Below are 10,061 nucleotides of genomic sequence, written 5' to 3' on the forward strand. Positions count from 1 at the left end.
TATGAGTTGAGGTATATGGATCAACAGTGGGATTTGTCCATCCCGATGACGGATAGATATACTCTGGGCCCTCTCGGTGGAATGTCGTCTAATGTCTTGCAAGCATATGAATAAGTTCATAAGAGACCACATACCACGGTACGAGTAAAGAGTACTTGTCAGGAGACGAGGTTGAACAAGGTATAGAGTGATACCGATGATCAAACCTCGGACAAGTAAAATATCGCGTGACAAAGGGAATTGGTATTGTATGTGAATGGTTCATTCGATCACTAAAGTCATCGTTGAATATGTGGGAGCCATTATGGATCTCCAGATCCCGCTATTGGTTATTGGTCGGAGAGAAGTCTCAACCATGTCTACATAGTTCGCGAACCGTAGGGTGACACACTTAAGGTTTGATGTCGTTTAAGTAGATATGGAATATGGAATGGAGTTCGAAGTTTTGTTCGGAGTCTCGGATGTGATCCAGGACATCACGAGGAGTTCCGGAATGGTCCGGAGAATAAGATTCATATATAGGAAGTCACTTTCCAAGTTTGGAAATGATCCGGTGAATTTATGGAAGGTGGTTTCTAGAATTATCCGAAAATAAATTACTATGGAAGGAGGAGTCCCGGAGGGACTCCACAAACCCTAACCAGCCAACTAAGTGGGAGGATGGAGTCCATGGTGGACTCCACCTCCTTGGCCGGCCAAAGAAAAGGGGGAAGGGGAGAGTCCCTGTCCCTCTAGGTTTCGTCCATAAGGCAGTTTTTCTGTTGGGGTCTTATTCAAAGACATTGGGCAAACCCTTGGGGTTCCACCTATATAATGAGGAGGAGAGGGAGGGGGCAGCCCATGGCTTGGCCGCACCACTCCTGCCCCCTTGAGGCCGGCGCCCATGGCACCCCCTCTCCCCAAACCCTAGCACCCCTCCTCCACTACTTCTCCCGCATATGCTTAGCGAAGCTCCGCCGGAGATCTCCATCGACACCGCCACCACGCCGTCATGCTGCCGGGATTCCGAGGAGGATCTACTACTTCCGCTGCCCGCTGGAACGGGGAGAAGGACGTCGTCATCAACACCGAACGTGTGACCGAGTACGGAGGTGCTGCCCGATCGTGGCACCGTGATCAAGATCTTCTACGCGCTTTTGCAAGCGGCAAGTGATCGTCTACCGCAGCAATAAGAGCCTACTCTTATAGGCTTTGGAAATCTTCAAGGGTTAGTCTCGTTCATCCCCTCGTTGCTCCCATCTTCTAGATTGCATCTTGGCTTGGATTGCGTTCTCGCGGTAGGAAATTTTTTGTTTTCTAACGTATCCCAACAAGATGGTGGCGGCTAGGGTTGGGGAGAGAGGTGCTAGGGTTTGTGTGTGAGAGGGACGATAAGAGGCGGCTCTTTTTATAGGCCGGAGGGAGGCGGGGGAGCAGTGGCGCTCATTAACACCGACACGTAGAGCTAGGCGGGACGAGACGTGTCGATGCGCTCTGCGGGAACTGCACCATCGCTGCGAGCCAATAACTTCCGTCGCGAAGTAGGCGGCGGTTAGGTTAAAATTTATTGTGCCGCTGACGGTTCGGGCCTGCGTCGCTTCGCCTCGCTTTTCGGTGCGTCCGGCGTCCCCGGTGCGTCCCGTGTGGGACGGTGACGGGCTCGGGCGCCGGACACCGTATCGGGACGCCGGACAAAATTGGGCTTTAGAGGACGCGGCTGGAACGGTTTTTTGGTCCGGTGCGCCCCAAAAAGCTTTGAAGGACGGTTTGGGGGACGACTGGAGATGCTCTCAGTTTTTACAGCTGCAAGTTGTTTTGTAAAGGAAGGAAAGTTTTCATGGCTGTTAATTCACATCGTGATTTCTGCTTATTTAGAGTTACAACTAAGCAAACCGAAAGAATTCTCGCCTACTGAGCTAATCAAGGAATGGAATCGGTCCTCAGAAAGTAGAGAACTATTGTGCATGCGTGGGCCAAAATACCAGAAGTGGAGTTATGTCCCACTCATGCTGACGATCTAATCTAACGGAGAAGAAGGAAATTGTCATGCTACATGATCTCATCAACAATAACACAGAGGAATTTTAAGCGAATTCTTAGCTAATCGTTTCAGCCTTTTCTTTCACCACTGATTACAAGCATAAGCAAGTTCCAAAACTATGAAATCTTGCGCAAGTCCATTCCCTGTTTCTGCCTGTCGAGATCTACAAGATCGGTCGGCAGTATGATTCATAACGAAACGTCATCAGGGTTTTTCTTTCTCGGCCGTATGATCTACACTTATCCAAGCGGACTTGTACCATTCTTTTTTGAACTCTCGTTCAAGTTTGTATGATTGTTTGCGAGATTCCGGGCCACAGCGCCTAGATTCAGTGATCGACAGATCAGCGGTGATCGGAAAACATAAATCTCAGACAAGTCATCATCTTTCGCAAAAAAAAGTGTAGACATAAAGCTTTCCAAATGGTTTCAATTTACATATGAGCCTCAAGCCCTCAAGCAAGCGCACACACAAAGAGGCGAAAAGGGGTCCAGTGAGAGCCAAGAGAAGGATCGGAGTCTGGCCAGAGCCTCAGCACAAGAACTTCCGAGATCCTTCACTGAATCTAGGGCCGGGAAGAGATTACCGGAGAGATCAGTCAAACTCCCTCATCTGTCATCGCGTCAGAATGTCAGATCGGTGATTCTTTAGACCCCGTTGGTTCAAGCTAACCTATACACGCGGCCGGCCGCGGGCTTCGCCTGTCAGCTCTCAGCTCACGACGGACACCTTCCGGGACTCCTGGTGCCCGCGCCGCGCCTCCGTTCCGGAGGAGTACTGCCGCAGCCGCCGGGCGGCTTGCCTGTCGCGGACAGCGTCGAGCTGCATCTGCTCGTCGCGGCACTCTTCGCTGCAGAACGGGGTGTCCCCTCTGTACATGAAGATGTCGCTGTCGCGGGCCAGCGGCTTGGTGCAGAGCGCGCACGCGTCCTGCGCCGGCATACCGGCCTCGCCGAGCCGCTCGGCATCGAAGAAGAAGAAGGAGGAGCAGGCTACGGATGCCGCCATGGTATATGCGGGTGACTTCCGAACAAGGCGAACTGAGCTGAGCCTAAGCTTTCTTGTGCGTTTGATGCTTTTGTGCGGGGAGGAAGAGAGGGAGTTGAGTTCGTAGAAGGTGAAGGATTGATATATGGTGCGGCAAGGCATTGGAAACTGTTCTGCGGTGCGCAGTTCAGCCGCCCCACGGGTCGGCCAATACCGCTCGCCGGGCAGGGCAAACCATGGATTATGGGAGGAGGGATGGCAACTGTACCCGCGTGTCTAACGGGTAAAAACTCATTACTAGAATGGGTATGAAACAAAAAAAACTAACTATATGTATGTAAATGACATATATGATAATTAGATTTGTATGTTCCGTGTTTTATGTAATAATATAATTAACTTAACTCTAGGATTGCAAATGCAATACTAGAATCCACACTACTCCATTGATGGTCACTGTATAAAATATTGTTAATTAATGTCAACTTAATAGTGAGCCAACGGTAACTTCTAAGATACATTATAACTGGAAAATAAGAGTAAAGAACCATACCAATGCTTTAATTTATTCTAGACATTTCTGTAATATGGTTACCTAGTTATATACTAGACACAACATTACTAAGATATTTCTTTGGTTGTGCCCTTTCAAGATTTTTAACACAATATGTATATAATGTGTAATTTATGAAATTATATAAACATAATTCGATAAACAATTTGTTACAAAATTGATTTCAATTTCAGTACAAGAAAGTTTATTTGCAATTATTCATTACAAATGAATACGGAATACTACAACAATTGTTCTACGGGCTATAGAAAATAGTGAAAGTCCTCCAAATAAGCTATAGCTGTCCAACTATACATGGATTCCATTTACTTAAACCCTGCTCAAGCCTATATAGCATGCTATTTAAAATAATGATTGGCATAGTAGTTAGCAACATTATGGTATGTTTAAATATTCCAAGTAAATGGTAGAAAATATATAATTTTTAATATTCTAGTATGCAAAAAATATTCCTAATGAGTATAAAATCTTAGTAAAAATTAAAGTTATTTTAGTTCACCATGGGTTCAAATTAAACATGGACAGGCCCATATGGGATCATCCATGTAATATTCGAGGATTAGAGACCATCAACCCGAGGACACATGTGTACATTGTATTTATGCATAGAAAATCTGAAAAAAAATCCGCGCGCGTTTGTTTAAAACACAAAGAGATCAAGGTTTTCTTACCTTGTTGAAATTGACCTAGTTCGTCGACGTGAGTGCAATAAATTTCGACATGGCCTTTGTTGAATCTCTACATTTTGTCAAGGTAGATTTGAATTCAAATGGATCTATGAATTTCATTTCATAAGTACTAGTGGAATTTAAATAAGGATTTGAATTGCAATTTGAAATCAAGTAATAATATCAAATCGAATATGCAATGTACATACACAATAGATAAATAATTAAGGTATTTATTGCATTTAATATTATGCAATCATTTACAACTCTCATAAGGAGAAATAGAGTTACAATTTAAAAAATAAATTTACAAAAGAAGATCTGCAAGCCTAACCTAGAGGCCTAATAGGTTAGAAACACATTTATGAACTTTGTAGTTTATTATATTAATATATTTTATATTTATATTATAATAACATTACCCAACATTCAAAATAATTTTTTTTTCAATTTTCCTACGAAATTACTTGGCAAAGCAGCACCTTACCAAACACAATTGGACCCGAAATTTTTATCGTATCATATTTTATCGAGAATGATGATAGTATGGCCAAGCATTACATAGGAAGCATTCTAGAGGCCTAGAACCCCTTCATGGCTTAGCTAGACAAGCCAGACGCTTCATGGACTTGTTTAGGCCCCTCCATCTTTGGATTCCCTTGATTGGTTTGCCCACGGTCCCGTATTGACCTAAAACACTTATATATATTCTTGTTTTAGCGACTTCCGGAAATACCCGCGGATGGTCCTCTAGCTTATCCAATGTTTATGACAATGCCACCATTAGGAGAAGAGATTAATACACCTCGTGACTATGGGTTTTGTGTAGGCTACACCAATTCCACCATTATCATATCACGGTATGTATCATAGTATCTTACGATTTTATGGTATTACCATGGCCAATTGATACGAATCATCATGGTATATTAATGTGGTAGTATCTTACTCGTATGCATATACGTATCGTGGTATCTTTACTATCATGATACAAAAGCGATACCGTACGATCCCAGACCTATGCTAAAAAACTATGGACACAACGGTGTGGCAAGCTCAAGCATAAAAGTTGTTTTGTAGTATCAATGCTAACTAAGTATTTAGACAACACATCGACAATACGTTTGGACAAGATGAGTTTAAACGGGAGTTTGTATGTACAAGAAAGCAATCAACTACCCATCTTTTGTTACCAATTGTTAAGCGTACACAGTTTTTTGTATTGTGGGTTAGTAATTAGTTATTTTTGTATCATGCATTACATGATGAGTTGGCCCATATTTATATTACACAATACACCATTTACATGATAAGACTCTATGAAATACATAGAATATGCTCAAAATATAAATCAAAGATTAAATTTAAATTTGTTTGTGTTATAGTATTAATATATACATATATTTTAACTGAAATAAAATTCACATAGTATCGTGGTACTACGATACGATAGTAAACGATACTACCTTGTATCATGATACTAACAACCTGGGGTATAGTAGCTTGCAATATCTTTCTCTATGTGTTAACATTTTGTTATTCCTTATAAGCCACCCTACATGATTACCGTATGGTGGATCTTTCGTTTATGAGATGAGTTATGAGATGCATATTTTCAAATTATGTTTGAAGTATTTATAGATACATATTATTACCCCATTTATTTTAAACGATCTGATCAAACTAGTATGATAGGATGTGAGATGGGAAGCATGTGTATTAGTTGAAATAAATCGGTAGTAGCAATTGTGTAGCGATATAAAATTTGGTAACTACTATGGTTTGTATATTTCTATGTTGACCTCACAAAGGAGAATGAGATACAATGTGTTTTGTTCATCTAGTGGTAGAAAAAGATGATCTCTTTTGTTCTAGGTAGTCGTCATCCACTTAAACTCTAGGTATGTTGCAGTGTCCTTACTTCGAGGAGTATTAAAGATACATATTGCATCAGATGTATGTTAGGATGTGATGTTCATATGAATGCATATCAAACACAACCTAGAAAAAAAGTTTGCATAGCGTAATCTTGCTTTTTGTTGCTAGATTCGTGCCACAATATTTAGAGAGTAGTCAAGTGAAGCTCTGAACCCTGATCCACCTTTTAGCATAGGAAACACTTTTACTTCACCCTATTACCATTTCATTTTCTGCATCATTTTATTTAAAATAATATTTATCTCTCTTGTACATACATTCTAGATTCTACTTTAACAACATGTCTTCACATAAATATTCAAGGACTAATGTAGAAATAAAATTATACCTGGGACATAAACAGATAAGTAAATGCCATCGCTCTTTCTGCAAAACACCACCTCCTTCAAATCTGTATCGAGTGCTCACAAATCATACATTGACAAGGTATCAACTTGTCAATACCTACGGGTTGTAGACTAGGGTTTAGTTGGAAGTAGATGGCAAGTAGATCTCGAAGGTTTCAGCCGAAAAGTACTCGACGATTATGAAAACTAGGGTTTGAGAGACAATGATTCGATGCTTTCTTTGTCCCTCGACTCCCCCTTATATAGGAGGTGGAGCCGAGGGATTCGTTTTGTACAAGTTACAAAGTCCGGGAAGGTTTACAACTCATCCCGCAAGATTACAAACACCACTTCTATTACAATTCTAACTTTCCTTAATATCAACTTGGGCTTCCGAATCTTCATATTCTTCGGGTCGTGGGCCTTCAGTAAACCCAGGGTACTATCTTCGGCAGGCCCATTGGGGATGCCTATGTCAGTAGCCCCCGAGATTTTGCTTGAATCGCAGAGTCAGAGAAAATCTCCACTGTTTATTTTTACTCGACAACTTAAAACTTCTCTATATTTCTTTATATTGATTTCTATATTGTACAGGGATAATGGTAGTTGGGGCTAGTTCATCTGACGGATCAGGTACTAGTTAACTGCTCTAGTGGCAATCCGCAAAAACCTACTTCAAGATCACGTCCCTGGACATGATCTCGGGATACTGGTGTAAACTTCGACAGATGCCGCTTAAGGTCTTACCATTCTGTCGAGTCCCAGTCATATTTATCGGGTACCTAACGCGTCCGTTAGGATTTTTCTTCGTATCTGTTGATACGGATAAAAGTAGCAAACCGACGTCAGAGACGGCGCCACGCCACACAGAACGGATCTGGGGTCTTACCTTCGCAAATTTGCGGCATTCAGAAATTGATCGCAACTTTGGCGTTCTGAGAATATATTGTCGAGTGCTTATTCGGCTGTTGGAATGGCACATTTTATTGAGTCAACGGATGACTTTATATTGCTTTCCCGATGGGAGTATATGTAGAGTTAGTTATAACTCGAAATATATTCTTTTGCTCTTCCATCTTTCTTCTTCTCTCTTTTTTTCTCTTTTTTTTTATAATTTCATCGGGCACGCGGACAGCGTTCCCGATGGGAGTAGCCCCCGAGGCTACAACCAAGGACTTGTGCTTGGGTGTAGGCTCCACACCTTATGCCGCTATATTTTCTTTCTCTCCCGAAGTTTTCAAATTTCTCGGGTGCGCGAACAGCGCTCCCGATGGGAGTAGCCCCCGAGGCTATGAACAAATATTTGTATTTGATCATAGACTCACGCCATTTCTATTTTGTCTTTCTTGATCTTTTCATTTTTTCAAAGTAGCCCCCGAGCATTTGATCAAAAACTTGTATTTGATCAAAGGCTCCCCAATATTTTTCCATGTCGCCTTTTTATGAAGCTGCGGAGTCGAATTTTTCTCCTGCTAAAGTGACGTTATTGCTGACGATAGCCACGATTGCAAGTCCGAAAATCGCGAGAAGCCTTCTCCCGCTGCCTTGCGGGCCCAAATTATCCATTATCTTGACACGTCGTGTGAGTGGGGGACACACGTCCTCCACTTTTCCTGGCGCACGTACTGTAACTTTCCCAAAGTTAAAATACTTTTTTACCCCTGTTCCAACGTGGTTATCATCTGCCGCACACTTTTTCCATCCAACGGTCCGCCGCTTCGCCGCACCTCTATATAAGATCCCCTTCTTCTTCCTCGAGCACTTCCGCTCGCGCCGTTCTCCTGCTCTCCTCTGCAAAACTTCCTCCTGTGCCCCACAACTCCTTGAGCTCATCTTCTCCAAGCTGCACTCCTGCGCCATTGTTAATGCCACCGCGTAGGTTAACCAGACACAGCACGCCGGAATCGTCGATGGCTGCCATAGATCTGGGAAGCATGGAGTGGGAGAGGTCCAAGATCTCCACCCAAGACATCAACCTCCTGAAAAAACTGGGATCAGCAAGAAGCCCAAGGCGCTGTGCTTCCCTAGTGAAGAAAGCTACCCAACCCCTCCAATGGGGTATCGGGTAAGTTTTATCGACCATCTCATCCGCGGCCTTTCTACCCCCATTCATCCTTTCCTTCGAGGATTGCTTTTCGTTTATGGTCTGCAACTTCACCACCTCACGCCCAATTCTATCCTCCACATTTCCATTTTCATCACCCTCAGCGAGGCCTTCCTTGGCATCCAGCCTAACTGGGCGCTATGGAAGCGCATTTTCTTTTGGCGCCGCAATGGCTCTCCCAACATCGCCTATAATATAGGCGGCATTGTTATCTCCGTTCGCCCCACAATCGATTACTTCGACGTCAAACTCCCTGACTCGGTTCAAGGGTGGCGCAAGAAGTGGCTGTACATTCAGGAGGAAAACCATGGATGCGCTGAAGACAACATTCCTCCTTTCGACGGTGCCGAGAAAATCTATCGCCGCCGCTCCTGGGATGCAGAAGCTACCGAGGAAGAAAAAATATCGACAGAGGCACTGATGACTCGCATCCACGAGTTGCAAAACACTCGCGGCAAAGAGCTGTCAGGTATCCAAATCACGGCGTATTTCCTTAGAATCAGAGTGCAGCCCCTTCAGGCTCGCAAATACCCTCTCTGGAAGTATGCTGGCGACAAGGATGCGGATTGATTGTCTGCGGATTTAGAGGTCAAGGACTTAGAAAAGCTTGTCCGCAAAATCTCCTCCCTCAGCAAAAAAGATCCTGTCCCTTCTTCTTGTCGCGTAAAACCATTCAGCGCCACCAATGCGCTCCCCGAGGTAATCTTTTGTCGACTTTACTCATTTTGATTTGCCATCCTTTGCATATCTCTTTTGTTGACAACTCCCCCTGTTTTCATATAGAACCATCCAGATCTTGTCTCGCTTCCTCCCCTTCCTGAAGGTGGGGAAGTCGAAGAACGTGCTGTTGTCAATGAAGACAACCAAGATGTTCCTGTCCCTGCTAGTGAACCCGCAGGTTCTCGAAAATCTGCGGGTTCTTCTGAAAAGGAAGCTGAATCAGAGGGTACCACGTCGGCATAGTCTCCTCCTCCTGCTGTTTCTCCAAGGAACAAAAGGAAAAGGGCTGATGTCGAAGATTTCGGCACCTCAAAGGCCGAAGAAGCTGCTCCTTCACGTCAGAAGGCAGCTTATGATCCATACCTTGAGGCCCTCATCAGCTCGTAAGTCACTTTTTATTTTTCTTTATTTTTGTACTCGAAGATTTTTGTCTATCTTGCTTTTTATGCTATCGCCATTTAATCTTAGTGATGACGAGGAAGAAATATCAGCTTTTGATGCGACTGCTCGAACGAGTACGTCGCACACTCTGGTTGTTTCCGAGGTGCACGTTGAAGGAGAAGAATCTTCGCCTGCTCAACAAAACCTCGACGCTCCTACTCCTCCTTCAAGCCCCCTTGTCCCATCACCAAAAAGGACAAGGGTTGAAATGATCCCGGAGCCTACCCTGCAATTGGGTAGCTCCTCGAGTCCTCTTTTGGACGATGTAAGTCCGTAATTTCTT

General features: G+C 43.6%; 1 protein-coding gene across 1 annotated transcript; it reads right to left on the bottom strand.

Moving 5' to 3' along the window:
• Positions 1-2,406: 2,406 nt before the first annotated feature.
• LOC127330719 (uncharacterized) lies at positions 2,407-3,176 on the bottom strand. The gene has a single exon (XM_051356840.2). It carries the CDS (start codon positions 3,167-3,169, stop codon positions 2,732-2,734), a length of 438 nt encoding a protein of 145 aa, XP_051212800.2. The 5' UTR covers positions 3,170-3,176; the 3' UTR covers positions 2,407-2,731.
• Between the last annotated feature and the right edge of the window lie 6,885 nt (positions 3,177-10,061).

Source organism: Lolium perenne, chromosome 2 (assembly GCF_019359855.2).
Source record: "Lolium perenne isolate Kyuss_39 chromosome 2, Kyuss_2.0, whole genome shotgun sequence".
NCBI lineage: Eukaryota > Viridiplantae > Streptophyta > Magnoliopsida > Poales > Poaceae > Lolium > Lolium perenne.

Coding starts and splice junctions, on each gene's coding strand:
- LOC127330719 (XM_051356840.2), bottom strand. CDS start 3,169: ATGCCTTGCCGCACCATATATCAATCCTTCACCTTCTACGAACTCAAC.